Source organism: Capra hircus, chromosome 24, assembly GCF_001704415.2.
Source record: "Capra hircus breed San Clemente chromosome 24, ASM170441v1, whole genome shotgun sequence".
Taxonomy (NCBI): domain Eukaryota; kingdom Metazoa; phylum Chordata; class Mammalia; order Artiodactyla; family Bovidae; genus Capra; species Capra hircus.
Window position 1 is genome coordinate 34,762,308 of NC_030831.1, and position 20,434 is coordinate 34,782,741.

The following is a 20,434-nucleotide window of genomic DNA, read 5'->3' on the forward strand; positions in this document are numbered from 1 at the left end:
AGCTGCTCTCGTTATATTCTAAAGCAAAAATATAAAAACTCTGGGGAACTCCTGAGGGAAAATATTACACTAAGGCTCTAGAGTCCACATTACCAACTATTAACTATAACCAGCTTTATGACAGGGTCAGCAAACCATAGACTGCAGGCCAAACCCAACTGGTCACTAAGCTTTTATAAATAAAGTTTTAATGGAAAACAGTCCCACCCATTTGCTTACATGTTGTCTAAGGCTGTTCGTGCACTACAATGGCAGAGGCAAGCAGATAGAAAGGGCTGAGCTGTTACTGCAGAAATCACAGGGCCCACAAAGCCAAAAATGTTTTCTAGTTGACCTTTTACAGAAAATGTTGGCTAACTCCCGGGCTATGAAAACTTGCATAACCTGAGCTCTTTTTACTTAAGACAGAATTCTCTTTCTTCTTGCCCTCTGACAGCTGATAATAGCCATTATACCAGTCTCTGGTAAACAGAAACAATTAACTTTGAGCAGAATGTTACAGCAGAAAACCTTGATCATTTCTTAGTTGACAAGTGGCCAAAAAAAAAACAATGCTTAAAGCAAATCTGTGCCAATGAGATTAATCTATCACACAGTTGTTACTTTAGTCAGATTTTATACTAAAAACCAACACCTAAGTGACTGAACTATTTCATAAGAGGAAACACCATGTTTTAGCTTGGGCCCATTTAAGTATAAACTGTTAAACATGTTTTAAATCCTTCACTGACAAGTAAAAATTAAAAGGGAGAACATTAATACTAAATATATTAACTTGCAAAGAACAAGGAAGATATGTAAAAGCAAAGGTTAAAATGCCTCTGAAATTTTAATATTACCTCCATAAAGAAAAGATTTCTATAAGCTCTCTTGACATAGAGGTTAAGGAAGGTTAAGAAGGCCAGAAATTATTGCCCCAAATAGCTGCTGTGAGTGGTTCAGCAGTGGAGAGTGTACACAGGAGAGGCTCCACAAAGGTGCAGACAAATGAAGACACGTTCATTTTATACGTGGAAAAAGGCCATACTAAATGTTTCAACGTGCATTTTTGGAAACAAATTTCTCCTGTATGTGAGAAGAGGTCGTTTTATTTCATTTGTGCTCACACACAAATGAAATAAAAAGTTGAGCTGGGGGAATGCAGTGCCTCCAGCTTTCGCTGACACTCGGGACTAAGGAGGGAGAGCGGTGACATCTGTACAGAGAACAAATGGGGAGTCCCAGAGGCTACCAACTCCTCTGTTCGTGAGTTCCTTTTTAAAAAAATTCAAAGATATAATTTGCTTCGCTTTCTATTTTTATGATAATTCTGAGGAAGTTCTGTTTGGGCTACTCACTCTCACAAGCACACATGTGTCCGCACGGCTGAAAAAGAACAGCTGCTTTCTTGTCGGAGCATACCACGCATTCTTCAATCTGCGAGAAAGAGGGTACAGCATAAGCGTGAACATCTACAAATAAACCGAGTGACTCTAACAGCTCCTTTTGTATCCAAATGCATTGCTCCTCTGTAAGGAAACTCTTCCACACAGAGGAATTTACCACAGGCTTCTCCTCTGTCCTCTATCTAGTCTCTTGGTCACTTATTTTCACATTTTTTTAAACACCCCATCTACGCTGGCCTCGTTCTACCTCAGTCTCCCTACCTGTCTGAAAGAATGACATCGAAAATTCCACTTCCTCTGAGGTCAGGGAGAACAGACTAGACTTCAGTTTTCTTTTTTTGCTTAAACTACTTTTGAGAGAAACATTAAAAGGACAAATGACTGAGATAAGATAGATTTCTAACATTCATAAAAGTCTAACCAGATTAGCCAGACTGCTGAAGCCTGAGAAGGAGGAGGGAGGGGTCTATTGATCCACATCTGAGGAATGCCACCTAGCACATCCTTTCCCAGAACATGGACCCACCCCCCAGCCACTGGCTGAAGCCCAGAGCTCTGAACTAGTCTTTCCCCTGATCTCTAAAGCCACAGCCCTCCACAGAGTAATCGTGATTTCCCTCAGTTTTTCTTCCTCTTCTCCACTTAATCTGCGTTCTGCGTGTATAATAATTTCTTAAGCTTGCTCTGGTTCTCCGACCCCCCCCGGCCCACCATCCTTGGCCCCACATTCACCCTTCAGTCATCCTCCTTCCTTCTGACACACATTCACCCCTACTTGTGTCACTTGAGAATACTGTCCACCTAAGAATGCTCTTCACCTAAACAACCGAATATTGGACTTTCCCAACTTAGACCTTGCTATGGACACAGTAACTTCGTGGGAAGCAGTAAGACATGGTTGGTCAGAATCTTAATGTTCCTGGGTTCCAATTCCAGCTCCAGTACTAACAAGTTACCTAACACTGTGGAGATGAAGCTTTTAAAAACTCTGAACAATAAAGAACAATCCTTCTTCACAAGGTAGTAAGAGTCAATTAGAAGACAGGGAGAGGAGTTAGGTGGCCCTTACTGAGGTATATCCTAGAACAATTCTAACTATCAGATTTTGTGGGGGTGGGGCGTGGATATCTGAAGTAAGACAGAATAAGATAGAGGAGTAGAAAGAGTTATGAGAAATATTTAAGAAGACTTGGTAACTAATAAAATGTACAGAATAGAGAAGAAGAAATCTAAGATATCTGCTAAGTTTCTAACTTGATATAAAACAGTTGAAAGAAATATAAATTTCAGTCTCCTACAGCTTATAAAATGCTTCCAAGTCTACGATTACACATCCAGGCCTTAGGCCTGTTCAAGATCTGACTACAAAGAAGGGAACGATGACCTTGAGTCCCCAAGCTGCTAACTCTATGCAGTACACCAGCAAAACCACAGGAAGGGGAGCAAAAGCAGGAAGACTCTGGAAAAGTGGCTAAGGGACCCATGCCGTGGAGACAGGTATATTTTTCATAGCTCCCAAGAAAGTCTTTCCTTTCTCTAAAGGAAGGAGTGAGGACCATGGTAAGTTTCAAAGGTGTATGCGTTAGCTATCTGTTGGTTAGTAAGCTAAAAAGAAAAGCAGGCACAATCTGGGTGAAAGAAGAAATGAAAATCCCAAACATCAGCAGCTAGAATTCTGACTGATTCAGCCATCTCTACGTGAGGGGTATCTTCGTATAAATATTGTAGGAATTATACGTGCTAAAATACTGGCCAAACATTAAAATGTGACAGTTGAAAAAAGAAAAAGAATAAATTAGATACTATGTGTAAAGTGTTTAGTTCAACCCTTAATATACAATCAGTGCCTAACACATGATGATTCTCTGCTCCTCACTATATAAAGGATGTGTTGATTCCCAACACAACTGTCTATATATCTGAATTGTTTATAAAGACATTAAAATAATCTAGCAAACCAATATAATAATCACTTACCCATTCAGCTATTAGTTCTTTAAAAAGATCTTTCCAAGCATAAATGTTACCCCTTCTGGGTTTTCTCCCCAGGTTACATACCCAGGAGTGGAACTACTATATCAAAGCATGTTTATTGTAAAGGTTTGTATATATATTGTTCAGGATGGTCTCTCAAAAAAAAAAGTGAACCCAGTGATTCAGCCAACTGCAGTGTTAAGAGAGTACTCATTTCCCACTTCCCTGGCTAGCAATTTTTGAAGTTTGTTTTTGCTAATTTGACGAGAATGGTTAATAATAGTTCATAATTTCACATGTGTATTTCTTTAATTGCTAAACAGACCAAGCTCATGTATTCTTCCTCATCCAAACAATAGTTTTACAATTTATCTTCATGAAGATGTTCATGATCCTTTAGCCACTTGGGGTCACTATTTCCTTATATTCAAAGGTTCCACAACCAACCTGACAAACCTCTTGGGAGGGTATATGTAAGTTCTCGTCCTTTTGCACAGGAATGAAAATTCCGTAACTTAAAATACAAACAGAAAGCTTTCTGATTCCTGGAGTTCAGAACTGGACTAAAAAGGAGTAACAACATATTCCTTCCTTTCTACCTTCCTGTTCTGTCAACCCTCTCTTGGAGACACTGGTTTTAATTTTGTTTGTATAACATAAGGAAAGAATAGGGACTTAAGAATCAAGAAAACTGAGTTCAAGACCCAAGTGTCAGTGTACTTCTTTGAGATTCAGTTTTTTCAATTGAAAACACCAGAGTGACCAGAGGATCAATAAGGGTTATAAGATGAGACTTCACTTTACAAAACCCTGGGATCTAAACTCACTTCACGTCTCTCTTAAAGCACTGATGACATCCCTATACAGAAGAGTAGCTTTTACTGTTAAGTCATAGTTTGTCAAGAGATTACTAATTTATAGCAGGGAACTATCATATACATCTCTGACTTGGTTATAAAACAAGTGCTCAAGAAACGTTTTTGAAACAGGGTTTAATCTAACAAAAAGTTTCAAGCACAACAGCAGAACACACAGAATCTAAAAACAAGAGAATGACTTAAATTTTTATTCTTTCAGATTCTTTCCCAAACTGTTACTCTGTCAGCAGGTAACTAAAGCAAATTATAAATACCAAGTAAAGCGATTCACATTAATTTGTTAAAGCAGGGTTGACACCAATGTAATGCATATGAAATGCCAACACAGTGCTTGGCATACAGTGAGTGCTGCCAGTATATCCTTCTCCCCTTTATAAACAGGTTAAACAATTACATACGTACTACTAATCTAATACCTCTCACCCCAAAATAACTCCTGGAACTTTTCCCTGTGCCTAAAATTTTACCAATGATATAGTCATTTGGATCATAAAAAACATACAGTCTTAGAAGCAGCTCTATGTAAATACAAGAACCACTGGCAAGATTTCACCTTTCAAGTCACTCCCAGCTAGTTCATCATGAGAATTAGTGCCAACTTGTTTCTAATAATGAATGTCAATGTATAGCTTAGGAAATATCTAGAGAAAAATAAAAAGAACAACAAGGGAACGAGAAAAGAGTATAACCTTCATAAATGAAGCCAAAGAAAACCAAAGTATCTTTTGATTTAAGCTACTCACTTTGAAAGAAATTATTTGTAAGAAACTTAAACCTCACTTTACGTATACACACATTAAGAAAAACTAAAGAAAATCAATTATTTCATAAACTAAAATGAGTAAGATGATAAAGCACTAAGTTACATGGGGAAAAAAGAAAGAAACCAGAAACTCAGAAAAGAATCTGCTTCTCAAAAAACAAAAGGAGTCAGATGAGATAAAAAGTTCAGATATACAGAATTTGGCCATAAGGAATTACAGGATTATCAGACTTCATCTGCCTAATGAAGAGTGGGATACAATATCAAATGAGTAGCATCATCTATGAAGTTTTCTTTCCAAAAATGTCTAAGTTGAAACTAATCAAGCTGTGAGATCTAACTTCCAGTTCAAAGAAATACAAAGGATATAGAAACAAAGCACACCATGATAACACAATCAAATAAATCCAGACTATGTGACATTCTACTGAAAAAAATCAACTGGTCTTCTACAAAGAGGAATACAAAACAATTCATGCACTCAAAAGACCTGTAATATACACGTAACTAAAACCACAAAGTGGAATTAAACACATCTTTAGGTGATAAGGGACTCTGAAAGTAAAATAGTAGACAACTTTTATTTTTAACTAATAGTGTAGTTTACATGTTTCAACTGGTGTCTTGATAAATGTATAAATAATACATTCCCACGTTTAGATCTTGCTTAGGAAGAACAAAATTAAAACAGACACACGGCATCATATAATCTTATTTATCATTAACTGTAGTCTCAGAGATCAAACAATAATAAAACGCTGTATGAAAAACATATTACCTTGGTCCTGGATTGAACTTGCTCTTTACAGAGGAGGCATTTCTTGACTCGTGGCGAACACAGAGAACAGGTAGCAATATGCCCACACGGGCCAAACAGGGTGTCTCTCTTCATATCGGAGCACACCATACACTCTTCTAAGGTTTCAGAGTCATTACTGATCATAGAAGGACTTCGAGAGCCCACCTGACCACTAATAAAAGAAAGTAATTCTAATCAAACCTATCAGAACATTTGTTAGAAATTCGTTAATTAAAATGTTTTAAAACACCTAGAGCATCATTTGTTTGCATAAACACTTTAGTTATGTTTAAAAACTAAGCCTTATCATCTGTAATGAAACACTGTATATATTATATTTTTCTACCTCTCTGCATTTTTTTAGTACATATAGCACGATTCAAATTTCAATTGAACAAATCCTCACCCAATGAAAAAGGGTGAATGTTCTAACACAGAAGTCAAAAACACTAGCTTAAAAAAAAACTAACATGAACAGTTTCACTCAATCTTTTTTTATCTATACAGAACCAGCTGAGGAAGACACAAGACATAGGAATAAAACAAAAATCCTAACTAGAGCCCATGTTAGTTGCCCTAAGAACAGACAGAGGAAGCAACATCGGAGTCCACAACAGATGGGGAACTGCGAAAAATAGGTCACTGCAGCTGCTGTTTGGACATTTCTTTAAATTTATCCTTAAGGAGCATAAAGATTCTATTACAGAAAGGCAGAATACATCCATAAATACATATACATGACACAGAAATACATATCCACAACCAACTACAGCTACAGCTACAGCTAACACTGTTTCTACTACAATCTTCAGAGACTCATGAAAACGCATGCTCACATGTTCACACACAGAGTGATTTCCCGTACACCCCAGTGTTTAAGTTATTACTGCAGTAATTACAGTGCCTTTATCTATATATTTTTAGATACATTGTCTTTCTCTAATAGAATTTTATGTTCCTTAAGAATATACTTAAAGATATGTATATACCTCTATCTACAACTACTTAGCCATAAAAAAAGAATAAAATGTCATTTGCAGCAACATGAATGAACCTAGAGATTATCACAGTAAGCAAAGTAAGTCAGAGAAAGACAAATATCATCATCATTTATGTGGACTCTAAAACGATACAATCTGAACTGACTTACAAAACAGACATAGAAACAGACACGGTAAACAAACTTACAGTTACCAAAGGGGAAAGGAGTAGGGAAAGGATAAATTAGAGGAGTTTGGGATTAGCAGATATAAACTACTACATATTCAATATAAAATAAACAACAAGGTCCTACTATACAGCACAAGTAACTATATTCAGTATCTTGTAATAAACCATAATGGAAGAATATGTATATTTATGTATACATGAATCACTTTGCTTTACATCAGAAAATAACACTGTAAATCAACTATACTACAATTAAAAAAATACTTCATTATATTAATCTCCCTGTAACACAGCTCTATGTATGGATTCCAAAGAGGTGTCATTTCATCACTACACATAAATTACGAGAAGAAAGAAAGTACAAAGTTCAAGGGACAACTACTAAAATGTTTAATGACAAGAACTAAGTCCTTAATTGTGAAACCACATGACACTTTATGTACAGAATATTAGGTTTTATGAAAATAAATAATACAAACCTGACTTTTTCTTTATGACACTTTGCCAAGGCTTTGCAGAGACTTGGATCAGGACAGAGATCAAGTGGCGACTGACCCTTCTTATTTCGGATGCTGAGGTCAGCACCGTTAGCAGCCAAGAAACAGGCAATAGATGCCGCACTCTTCTTCTCAGCCCCCTGGGTACCAAGTCCCATTATTAACTGAAATCATATGAAAAGAGTCATTATTTTCCCCTTTAGGAATCTGTTATCATTTCTTATCACCAAATATACATACATACATACATCTGTGTGTGTGTGGTGTGTGCTTGCGTATATATGTATGCATGTATATATGAACATGTATGTGTGAATAAGAAAATGTCTGGAAAGAGCACACACACTACAGAGACAGGACGGACACTTACCAGGCACAGTCCTAGTATCATCCCCTTCTTACCCAGCCCCAGCGTCCTCAGGCGTACAGTATGGGGACTGACCCATCCTTCAGGTTCAGAGTGAACCAAAGATGGTCCAGCCAGTCAGATACCCACTGCATCTGGGCTTAGTTCAGGGGTGACACATAATCTAAATCCAGTTACTTAAGGCCCGTAAGACTCAAGAATGGAACTTCTGATTTAGATATTGAGGAAACAGCACTCCCTTTTCTAACAACTTGGCCCTAGAGCTGTTAGCAACCAACTTGAAACAATAAGGGAAGAGAGAACTGAGAAAAGAACCAAGAACTAGGAATTAAGACACAAAGTGGAGAATGAGACAAATCAGGTTCTACTGTCATCTGAGCTACTGACTCACACATCTTGTGTGAAAACAGTCATAATAACTGTTAACATTGATGGAGCATCTACAGAGGACTAAGAACTATTTTAAGCACTTTCCATGAACTAACTCATTTAATCCTCACAACCCTACGGAGGTGGTTACTCCCTTCCCCTCATTTTAAAATGAGAAAAACAAGGCACATAGGAGTTAGAGTATTTACCCATGGTCATACAGAAAGACAGGCAGCAATTAGCAAACACTTTGGTCTCAGAATCCTTTTACATTCTTAAAAATGATTCTCAAATTCATATGGAAAGATGAAGGACCTAGAATAGTAAAGCAACTTTGAAAAACAGGAAGAAAGTTGGACTGACCTCAACATTTATTATAAGGCTACATACAGTATGTTGGCATTACAGAGCTAAAGACACAGATTAACAGAAGAGAACTGATTTTAGATAAAGGCACAACAAGCGATTCAGTAGAAAAAGATAGCCTTCTCAACAAATGGGACTGGAATGATGATATCCACAAGCAAAGTAAGATGACCCATACTTCATACTGTGTATATAAAAATTAACTCAAAATCAATCACAGACCTAAGTGTAACAGACCAAACTTTATAAACTTCTAGTACAAAACAGAAAAAAACTTAGTGACTTTAGATTTAGCAAAGATTTCTCAGGACTCAAACAATAAAAGAAAAAAATTGCTAAATCAGACTTCACTAAAATTACTATTTTTCGACTCACAGACTTAGAAAATTTTCTGGTTGCTGGGAGGAAGGGATACTTAGGGAGTTTGGGAAGGTCATGTACACACTGCTATGTTCAAAATGGATAACCAACAAGGATCTACTGTTCTAGCACATGAATTCTGCTCAATGTCATGTACCAGACTGGAGGGGGGAGGGGGTTTGAGGGAAAATGGATACATGTATACATACGGCTGAGCTCCTTTGCTGTTCACCTAAAACTACCACAACATTGTTGACTGGCTATATGCCGATTCAAAATGAAAAGTTTAAAGTCTGAAAAAAAAAACCAAACTATTGCTTCAAAAAATACCGTTAAAAGAATGAAAAGACAAGCCACAGACTGGGAGAATGTATGTGCATATCGCATATCTGATATGGAACTTGATTCAGATTGGTAGTAAGAAAACAGCTCAACAACATAATAAATTAAGGTCTGAAGTGACAGCTTTGTCAAATATATATGGGTGGTAAACCTGCAAATGAAAAGATGTTCAATACCAGTAGTCATAAGGAAATGCAACCCCAAACCACAACAAGACACCACAACAATCCTGTCTGAATGGCTTAAGTTGCATAAGGAGAACCAAACAACTTTTAGTAAGAATGCAAACAATACAGTCAGTACTGACTAGTGTTTAGCTCATAAACTAAATTCCTACATTTGTACTTTTGATGAAATATCTGATCAGATGCAGGTTCAATGAGCCATAAACATAAGACCTTGCATTAAAAGATGCTCCTCCTGGCACAGAAGTGACGATTATCTTTCTTTGCTCACCGTGTTTTTGGATGGCTCCCAGGCAGCATCGACCTTCCCCACATCCTGCATATCTTGAAGCTGACGCAGCTGAGACAGAGTGTGATGCCGCAGGGCTTCGTGCAGAGGAGTGTCCCCATCCTTATCTTGAATATCTAACTTGGCGCCTGCACGGACCAAAAGCTAAAAGAGAAAAATGTCTCTTTTTCCTAAAGTATTCCACCCACAAGAAATTATAATACATCTAAAGTAACAAAGTTTCAGTTACAAAAGATGAGTTTGTTCTGGAGAGCCCCCCCATTGCATGGTGTTGTATCATGTTCATACAATTTGCTCAGAAGGCAGACTTTAAATGTTCTCACCAAACAGATACACAAACTCTGTGTGATGGTGGCTATGTTAATTAGCTTAATTATAGTGATTATTTCACAACGTATACCTGGATCAAAATACGAAGTTGTATACTTTAAATGTATACAACTTCCATCTGTCTATTATAACTTAATAAAGCTGAAAAAATTTAAAATTAAAGTAACAGTGTGAGAGCTCTATCTGATGGGGCTGCCATGAAAGTTAACCTATGTGTTTGCTTGCCACCTCTCTGGATCCCTGTGACTCCTTACAAATAATGATGAGCTTGATTATTCAAACATACTGAACTAGGGACAGCAGAAAAAACAAGAACCAATATGCAGCTTAATTATTCTACTCTAAGATCAAAATAACTGGAGGGAATTCAGGACATTTTTTTTCCTCTCCTTTTAATTTCAGATATGTGAGTGGGTATATTTTAAGTATTTCCAATAGGACCAAATCACAATACTCAAAATTCTTCTATTATCTAAATAAATATGCATTATTTTTTTCCATCCCCTTTGGTCAATTCTCTCCAAATGTGTGGTTATAAGGGTTATAAGTCCAAACATCACAGAAATGAAGATTTTCTGGCAAGAGAATTTTAAATAATTATAAATGTGAAGTGTTTACTAAGTTACAATCTCTTACATATAATGCATAATTGATAATACCACAACAGATATTTTAAGCAGTAAATATAAAACTTTGCTTTAACAAATTCCCTAACCTTTCCACAAATGTTATCAGAGTTTTAGAAAAACACCATACAAAGAAATTAGTCTCAAGCATACAGTCCTACCTGTTTGGACAAATTACTATTTTGCTCTTTTTTTGTTCACTATGCTTCAAAAAGATTATATAAAACGTCTCTGTCGGTCGGTTTCTCAAATTTAAATCTGCATCAGAATTACATGGGGGCCTGTAAAACCACAGATTGCTAGCTCCCCCCTTAGAGGTTCTGCTCTGGTTGGTCTGAGATGGGGCCCGAGAATTTACTCTTCTGCCAAAGCCCTAGGTGATGCTATTGCTGCTGCTTCAGCCTCCAAACTTTAAGAATCACTGCTCTACAAAAAAAGTTTAAACAGATCATCTTTCAAGTATTTGATCTGGAGTCACTAGATTAGTAAAATAAAAATACGTATGCCAGCTTCTTTGAAATGTTTGGCAAATGTCCAGCCAAAGCCTTTAATTACATTTCACTTTCAATTATAAAAATTAAAAGTATACTTTTTTAAAATGTATATGTTACTTTGAAATTCTCTGATTTAGTATTCCAGGAATTTACAAATCCTGACAACAAAATTATAAAAACTTTGAATATAACAGTTAAGATTTTCCCTATTAGAAATTAAAACTCTTTACCCAACTGATTAAAATACTAAAGCCTAAAATCATAATTTTACCTCTAACTAAGCCTTCTGAGAAGCCTAACAACATTATCAGTTAAAAGGGTAAGATTCACTTTAGTAGACACGTTACCCTCACAATCTGGGTGTGCTGCCGCTCCACGGCAAGGTGGAGGGCCGTCTGCTGGTTCACATTCTGGATGTCCAGGTTTGCGTTTCCCTGAAAGAAGAACAAGGCTCACAGTTGAATGTGACGAGAGGGAAGCACATAATCTAACTCTCTCTGTGGAAGCCATGACACTGGCTGCTGCTGACGCCCCTCCAAGGGCAAGACCTTGTGCTCTATGGCAACAGATGTGGCTAGCAGGAAGTGGTGGGACAGCAAGCTTTCTGAAACAGAACAGCACATTTAAAACTATCTTTACTGTGGTGATTCCACCTAAGGACAGTTACAGGACAAAGGACAATACAGAGTCAAACACGGCTCCCTTTGAATCTCCATTACAGAGCCACCGAAATAATCAGCTCATTTTAAGTACTTCCTGAAAATGTATCAATGAGTCCTCATATTGTATTTGGAAATTCAGAAGACGTAGAATGTTAAAGTAGGTCTGAGAAAAAAACAACAAAGTTAGCGGACTTACTCCAACTGAGTAACTGATTGCAGTTACTGATTACTATAGTTACTAGTTATTACTTCAGTTCAGTTACTGATTACTATACAGCAACAGTAACCAAGACAGTGGGCTTCCCTAGTAGCTCAGCTGATAAAGAATCGGCCTGCAATGCAGGAGATCCCAGTTCTATTCCTGGGTCGGGAAGATCCCCTGGAGAAAGGATAGGCTACCCATTCCAGTATTCTTTGGGTTCCCTGGTGGCTCAGTTGGTAAAGAATCCGCCGGCAATGGAGGAGACCTGGGTTCAATCCCTGGGTTGGGAAGATCCCCTGGAGAAGTGCATGGTAACTCACTCCAGTATTCTTGCCTGGAGAATTTCCCTGGACAAGAGGAGACTGGTGGGCTGCAGTCCATGAGGTTGCAAAGAGTTGGACACAACTGAGCAACTAAGCACAACCAAGACAGTGTGGTACTGGCTTAGGTCAGTAGTTTGGATTTAGGATGAAAAGGAATTTATCATAGTTAACAACACTTCTAAGAGAATTAACTTTAATAATAAAGGCTTATAATGGCAGGAGAAAGGCAGTTTAGCTTTTGAACTGTTTCTTTAAATGTCTTTGTATAGACTGTCCATCTTACAATCTAAGACCCAATTACACATAATGTACTATCTACTAAATTTTCCCTGCCATTACATCTTCTTAACTAGACTGTAAGTTCCTTGAAGTCAGGAGTCACAGATAATTCTTTGGAAATTTTACTGCTTCCCTATGGCATATGCTTGTCTGAAGCATATAAAAATTTTGCTGAATATACCAAAACATCATAAAATTGCAATCAATAGGTTCCCTTCAAAATCTGAGCTCATAAAAATGTAGAGGTATCTTATTCCTAAGATAAATGAAATAACTAAAGTGAGCCTACCCTGCTATCCAGTCACAGATTCAAGGGGTCCAGCAGTTGTTGAGAACTGAGTCCCTAGCTCCTAACTGCAGCCTGGTGTCATCTGGTAGCAACTCACCACACTGATTTAGACATCAGCATACTGGTTCATGATGATATAGCTGAGTGACACTTCCATAACAGTGGCAGTGATTCTGGAAAAATCCCTTTAAGTTGATGCCTATTTTGTTGGACCAACTCAGGAAGACTGTGCACAGAGAATACTGGAGGCATGAAGGATCCACATCCACCCTTCCCACACCCCCACTACTACTTCCCTCCACTGAAGCGCCACTATTAGGCATAAGACTAAATTCATACTACAGCTGAATTTGCATCATCATGGGATTTTACTGTAATCTACTAGTAAGTGGTTCAGGTCAGTCGCTCAGTCATGTCTGACTCTTTGTGACCCCATGGGCTGCAGCACACCAGGCTTCCCTGTCCATCACCAACTCCTGGAGCTTGCTCAAATTCATGTCCATCCAGTTGGTGATGCCATCCAACCATCTCATCCATAAGTAGTTGATGAAGTAATAATAAATCAATGATTAGCAATGACCCAAAATTGTTAAAAATTACTGAAATGCTTTTCCTACCTGATGTACCAACAGTTCAGCCACTTCTACATGATTATTAAGGGCAGCCAGATGCAAGGCAGTATAACCATCATCTTTCTTCTCATCCACAATCCATGGTCTTGGTAATTTGGACAGTAAAACACGCATTGCGCTGAAAGGCAAGTTTATATTAATTTGATATTTAGTTATATATTTTATTATTTTCTTTATAAAAAATATTCAAAACAAACTCTTAAAATCAAATGAAAATATTCCTCTTTAAAGAAAATTATGCCCTTAAGAGACAAACAGAAATTCAAAATTTCTAAATCTCAAATGCACAGCCCTTTGACATTTTAAGAGGTAAACAAATTATCACTGTTTGGAGAGTAGAATCAAAATAGAATGGGAGTGCTACAGAGGGAAATATTCTGAGAGGGGGAAAAAAAACCAAAGGTGACATATACCCTAGTAAGGACACAGTTTGAATTTGTGGAATCTCTTAGGTTCAATTAGAGTAGTATATATTAATGAAAGAGTTAATGAAGAACCACCAGGTAACAAAAGTTAATTGGGAAAAACAGTGATAATTAAGACAAATATTATGTAGCTGGCAGATTATCATGAATTCTGCGGGGTTAAAAATCTGATATATGTCATTTAGTAGTGCTAAATCTAGTTGATATCAAAACATACAAAATGGCAATCAAATATTTAAAATTTACAATATGATAACCAAATATCTCCAAAGCAAAAAAAAAAAAACAAACAAGAAAGTTATCCTAAAGAGCACCAAAGATTAAACCATAAAAGATCAGGGGAACTAATTACTGAGAAACCATGCTTTGTAAAGAAAAGGCTAGCCTACCCTCAAAAAGGAAAGCAAAATAAGAAGCAACTTTTCTTACCAATCATCAGTAACTTCTCCTAACAAAGATTTTGTCTGGAAAACTCATAATTTGGGAAAAATCTAAAAATAATTTTTTTTTAATTTAGGAAAAATTTCCCTTAATATCTGTCCACTAATTGTTGTTTTTTTTTTTTTAAAGACTGACACCTGAGATAATGAATGGCTTCTATAAACAGTACTGGACTTGGCACAGACAACACTGATATATGAATTAGATATTGAATGTTCCCCAACACCTAAAAAAGGCAGTAAAGGCAGAAAAGCTTCAAAATTGTGTCAATAGAGTATAAAAGGGCAAGAAGTTAACAGTAAGATACATATTGGGATAGTTTTTCCTAAGGGGACACACAGGAGAGAAAAATCTTAATCAGAAATATTTTAAACGTATGGAGAAACAGTCTGAAGATGCAGAATAAGAACGCGTGTAAAAGAAAATGTTAAGTCTCTAAATAACGAAACTAAGACCTAATGTGATACATGTTTCCTTAATGGCAGTGGTCCATGAATCCCACGTAGGAAGTCCAAGACATCTGAGAACATGCTTTAAAGAATCCACGAATCTCTAAAACTGTACTCATATCTGGAAGTTCATAGCTTTTATCAGATTTTCAAACAGGTTAATGACCCAAGGCATACTGAGAATCAAAACTTAAGACAGCCTTCAGTGGTTGTTACTAAAGTTAAAATCACTGTCCATGAATGACAGACTTCTTTGGAAATCTGTGGAAGGCCAGGAACCATTCCCTCCCCCAAAAATGCACATAAAAATCTTTACATATAATTTTGAGGAAATTCAAGTTCCATTCATGGACCTCATACAAAGCTGAAGATTCTTGCTTTAGTTCATTTTCAGTAACTTAAGGACTTTAAACTTCCCCATTCAGTGGATTAAAATAAAATACTACAAATTATGTAGATTTTTGACTCAAATCCTTAACAGGGAAAAGTATATGGCACAACAATATACTACCAAGTGTTTGGATTTCGCATAATCATGAGGCAAAAGTCATACATTACCTACTACCTTACACAGCTGACCTTGTGAGAAACAGAATCTATAGTTTCATGACTCTTTTGGAGAGTTTTGAAGATACAAGTATTAAATCATGTGAAAAAGTTGTATTAGAGACAAAATATACTCATTAAAAATAATAAGGTAAAGATATGGGGGGGGGGCGCTTTTTTGGGTTTTTATTGTGGTTGTGCCCCATAGTATTAGAGATGAATCATGGTAATTTTTGATTTCCCATAGAAACAGTGTTATATTGGCAAATAAGGTAAATACACCAGATAATAATTAGGTAAATAAAACAGATAATTATGGAAAAAGAGATTTGTACAAGAGGCAATTCAGAAGTCAAATCAGGATAATACATAGATAAAAAAAATCAACAGAATAGAATTATAAGTAAAAGGATAAACATCATGTCTTTTTCTTTTTTTTCTGGAAAATAACGATTGGTTAAAAAGAGAGTGAAGAATTATTCTCTGTGAAGCCTGGAAAAAGAACGAGAAAAATAATCTATTAGTGTATCACCAGGTTTATCTGTAGAAAAAGTTCTGTGACAAGAACCCCAGCACTCGAATTTACCCTCCAAAAGAATCACGAGAATGCTATCAGTTTTCAGTACATCGTCCTATGAAAAATAATTTGACATTTTTATTAATGTTAGTGTTAGTCATCTCTATGGGCCTATAAAGTCAGATGAAAAGAGTACTATACAAACTAAAATGAGATAATGTAATATAATGTTTTAGTATAGTCTAAAGCTCTTCAGTATAACAGTGTTATTACAGTTCTAAGTTTATAGACCTATGAAGTACACAATACAAATTTCCCTTTTTCTCCTTCCCAAGAATTCTTCCTGTATTCTTGATTTTGGTTATTCTTATTATCATTTAACCAGCCACCCAAGTCAGAAATATGGGAATCATTCTAGACCCTCTCCTCCCTTCCCACTCCTGCATTCAATTTGTTCTACTGACTTTCCCTTTTAAAACTAAACTATTATTTCCTATATAATATCTTTAATATAGACTTTTATATAGACTTTCATTACCTTTCCTCTGAACATCTGTAACAGCCCCCTTCCAAATCTAGCCCTTATACCCCTTTCACACAAATCTACCCATTTCATAATTTTCACAAATTCAAAGTCATCAGCATTCAAATAAAAAAAGGCTCCCTTTCATATAACTAAATCTTTTTAAGACTGGTCTTGATAAAATTTATTCTGAAATATACTTTTTGTTTTAATGTACTTTTAAAAGAATATAAGACTAAACTTACCTTATGATAACTGAATTATAACAAAATCAACTCCTGATTAAATGCTATAAGTTTTGGAGAAATACTGCAAATAGCCCCAAATCAGAATTAATACAAAAGTCAACAGCTAGCTAGGAGTGGTCAGATTAGTTTTTGGTTTTTCCATTTTTAAATAAACTTTCAGATTTTAGATTTACAGAAAATTGTGAAGACAGTATAGACAGTTCCTCACCCCTGCTGTAATACTGTACATTAGGATGATACATTTGTTATGCTGGAAGAAGCACAAGCTGGAATCAAGATTGCTGGGAGAAATATCAATAACCTCAGATATGCAGATGACACCACCCTTATGGCAGAAAGTGAAGAGGAGCTAAAAAGCCTCTTGATGACAGTGAAAGAGGAGAGTGAAAAGGTTGGCTTAAAGCTCAACATTCAGAAAACTAAGATCATGGCATCTGGTCCCATCACTCCATGGGAAATAGATGGGGAAACAGTGCAAACAGTGTCAGACTATTTTTGGGGGGCTCCAAAATCACTGCAGATGGTGACTGCAGCCATGAAATTAAAAGACGCTTACTCCTTGGAAGGAAAGTTATGACCAGCCTAGATAGCATATTGAAAAGCAGAGACATCACTTTGCCAACAAAGGTCCATCTAGTCAAGGCTATGGTTTTTCCAGTGGTCATGTATGGATGTGAGAGTTGGACTGTGAAGAAAGCTGAGCACCAAAGAATTGATGCTTTTGAACTGTGGTGTTGGAGAAGACTCTTGAGAGTCCCTTGGACTGCAAGGAGATCCAACCAGTCCATTCTAAAGAAGATCAACCCTGGGTGTTCTTTGGAAGGAATGATGCTAAAGCTGAAACTCCAGTACTTTGGCCATCTCATGCGAAGAGTTGACTCATTGGAAAAGACTCTGATGCTGGGAGGGATTGGGGGCAGGAGGAGAAGGGGACAACAGAGGATGAGATGGCTGGATGGCATCACCGACTCGATGGACGTGAGTCTGAGTGAACTCCGGGAGTTAGTGATGGACAGGGAGGCCTGCCGTGCTGCAATTCATGGGGTTGCAGAGTCGGACACGACTGAGTGACTGAACTGAATTGAACTGACAGTTATTAACTAAAGACCAATTCTTCACTAAAGACCATACTTCACTCCAATCTCCTTAGTTTTATTTAACGTACTTCCTCGGCTCCAGAATACCATATTACACTTAGCTGTCGTGGCGCCCAAGGCTCCCTTTCACTGTGACAGTTTCTTAGACTTTCCTTGTTTTTGATGATGTTGACAGTGTTGAGGAGTGCTAATCAGTTATTTTATAGAATGCTCCTTGCTTGTAATTTGTCTGATGTTTTCTGATGATTACAACTGGGATTATGAGTTTTGAGGAGGAGGTTTCAAAGACAGTGCCATTCCATCACATCAAGGGTGCACACTATCAACATGACTTAACCTGTCAATGTTTACCACGGCCATCTGGTTGAGGTAGCATCTGTCCACTTTCTCCACTGTCGAGCTGCTGTTTTGCTCCCTTTCGAGCTGCTGTTTTGCTCCCTTTCTCTACTACAGAATAATAAGCTACACTCTTTGGAAGGAAGTCACTACAGGTAGCCTACTCTTAACAGGTGAAAAGTTATATTCCACTTCCTTGAAGATAGAGTATTCACATCAATGATCTGGAATTCTTCTATACTGGAGATTTGGGGTAGCTTAATTTTAAGAGCAATCTATAACCTTCTCATCTTAGTAAGAAAGCTGCTAATTAATGTTAGTTCTTGACCTACCGCCTTCACAAAAAGCAAACAAAAACAACACAACACCTCAAAAGAAGTTAATCTTTGGGCCCAGCCTGCAGTATAAGCTAAGAGAAAAAAATGAACAGCCTCTGGTCCCCTCCCCTTCATGTCCAGAGCAGTTCTGAATGGTCTGTCTCCTTTCCTCCTGTGGGGCAATCTGAGGACCCCACAATATAATCAACAAAGGTCAGCTGTTCCCCACAGCACCTCAGCTAATTAAGAGGATTCTGTTGTTATGCTGCAAGCACTGAGGCCCTTAGAGTTGCTGGGATAAGGATGTTACCAGTTCAATAAATCGATAATTTTACTAAGCCAACAGACTCTCACTGGTGGAGCACTGTATGAAGATACTTTCCCCAAAGTTCAAACACTCTTCTTTATTTCTCAATCTGGTTGTTTTCCAAAAGGTTAAGGACATGGATGGTTTAAGGATAAGATCTTACTACCAGTTAAGCAGGCATTTGTGAATAGTGCCAAAGAAGCATTAAGTTCCAGAACAACTAATAGTGGTGCCGAGCATAATCCTTGGCACATGGTAATACTCAAACGTTTGCTGAATGATGAACAAATGAGTTCTAAGAAGCAGAGGGGACAAGCAGCTGTCTGCACTGGTATGTAACAGTCAAATGGCAATGGCTCCATTTTTAGGACCTGCCATGCTTTGCAATCTTTCTTCAGAGATGGGCAACATTTTTCCAAGCAAACCACAGTAGCTAAACTGAGGAGGCCTTACATATTAGTATTACTGAATGTAAAACAGACATTGAAATAATAGCACACATTAGGGGTTCAATAAATTCTGAATATTGAACAATCCCTCAAATATAATTTAAGCATGTTAGTACAGAATCCATAAACAAACCTGCCAAAAAAGTTGATAAATCTTAAGCAGAAGTCCTGTAGGCCATGCTAAGAGCAGGTTAATATAACAGTTTGAACACATCTTTATTCAATACACACCCACCCCTATCTAAATGGATGGAGACAAGAATGCTATCTGTAATAATCATTCTAGCAAATGAATATGGATAGTTTTTATTTTCTTTCATCTATTTAAAGGGATAAACAGACATGACTCAAATGTTAAATTTTAATTTTTTTGGTGTGCTTGATTTTGTTCCCCACAAACTACTTTTTTGATAGATATCATAATTGAAAGGTTCATTAATTTAGCTTGAATTCATTAACTAGGAATTTGGTAATGCAGTAGAAATTAGCTCAAAATGACAGATATGCAATGACAATACAGGCTGCAGGAGCACTGTACAGGTGAGGACTTGATCATTCTTAAAACAGGACAACTAAAATGACCTCTTCTACACTGCCAGCCAGGGAAGCCACTTTACTCATTTTCATTCCCTCTGTGTGCACCTAGTATGAGGTGCTCAAAGTTTAGTTGAATGAAACAAAGGAAGAAACAAACGGTCATTCTTCTCAGCATACTGGGGCCAAGAATGCTCAACATGCTACATTTCTGGTATAGGTTCTGGTCCCCTAGAGTCCAGGCCCTAACTGCTTGCGTTATTATAAACCACAGCAGCGGCAGGAACAGGGGTAAAGATCTAAGTCTGAAGCCAAACCACCTGGGCTCACATTCTGGTACCAGCAAACAAAAGGGCTGGTGACTTGAACAGGGTACTTACCTTCTACGCCTCAGTTTCCTCACCTATAAAATGTGTAAAGAATCACAAGTCCTATTTCGTAGGACTGTTATGGGGATTTTAAAGGCCTTAGAAAAGTGCCTGTCCTTTCATACACTATGTAACTGCTTGAGAGGTGGGCAAGGAGGACTTTCACTGCTACAAAATGGTCAGGAAATATGAGGTAGTTTCAAAATTTGAAAATTAACCTATCTTGTACTCTGATATGCATCATCTTCTCACAATGTGTCTAAAATTACTTTAGTATCTAGGAAAGCTGGCTCTAT

General features: G+C 37.2%; 1 protein-coding gene across 1 annotated transcript in view; it reads right to left on the reverse strand.

Annotated features, from left to right (window-relative positions):
- MIB1 (mindbomb E3 ubiquitin protein ligase 1) overlaps window positions 1–20,434 on the reverse strand; it is a 101,379-nt gene that overhangs the window by 10,881 nt on the left and 70,064 nt on the right. Inside the window, exons 13-18 of the mRNA XM_018039520.1 lie at window positions 13,567–13,699; window positions 11,542–11,628; window positions 9,727–9,888; window positions 7,449–7,630; window positions 5,779–5,971; window positions 1,338–1,416 (exon numbers count right to left, since the gene is read on the reverse strand). Coding sequence (XP_017895009.1) covers window positions 1,338–1,416; window positions 5,779–5,971; window positions 7,449–7,630; window positions 9,727–9,888; window positions 11,542–11,628; window positions 13,567–13,699 — 836 coding nt within the window. The remainder of the gene's footprint in view (window positions 1–1,337; window positions 1,417–5,778; window positions 5,972–7,448; window positions 7,631–9,726; window positions 9,889–11,541; window positions 11,629–13,566; window positions 13,700–20,434) is intronic.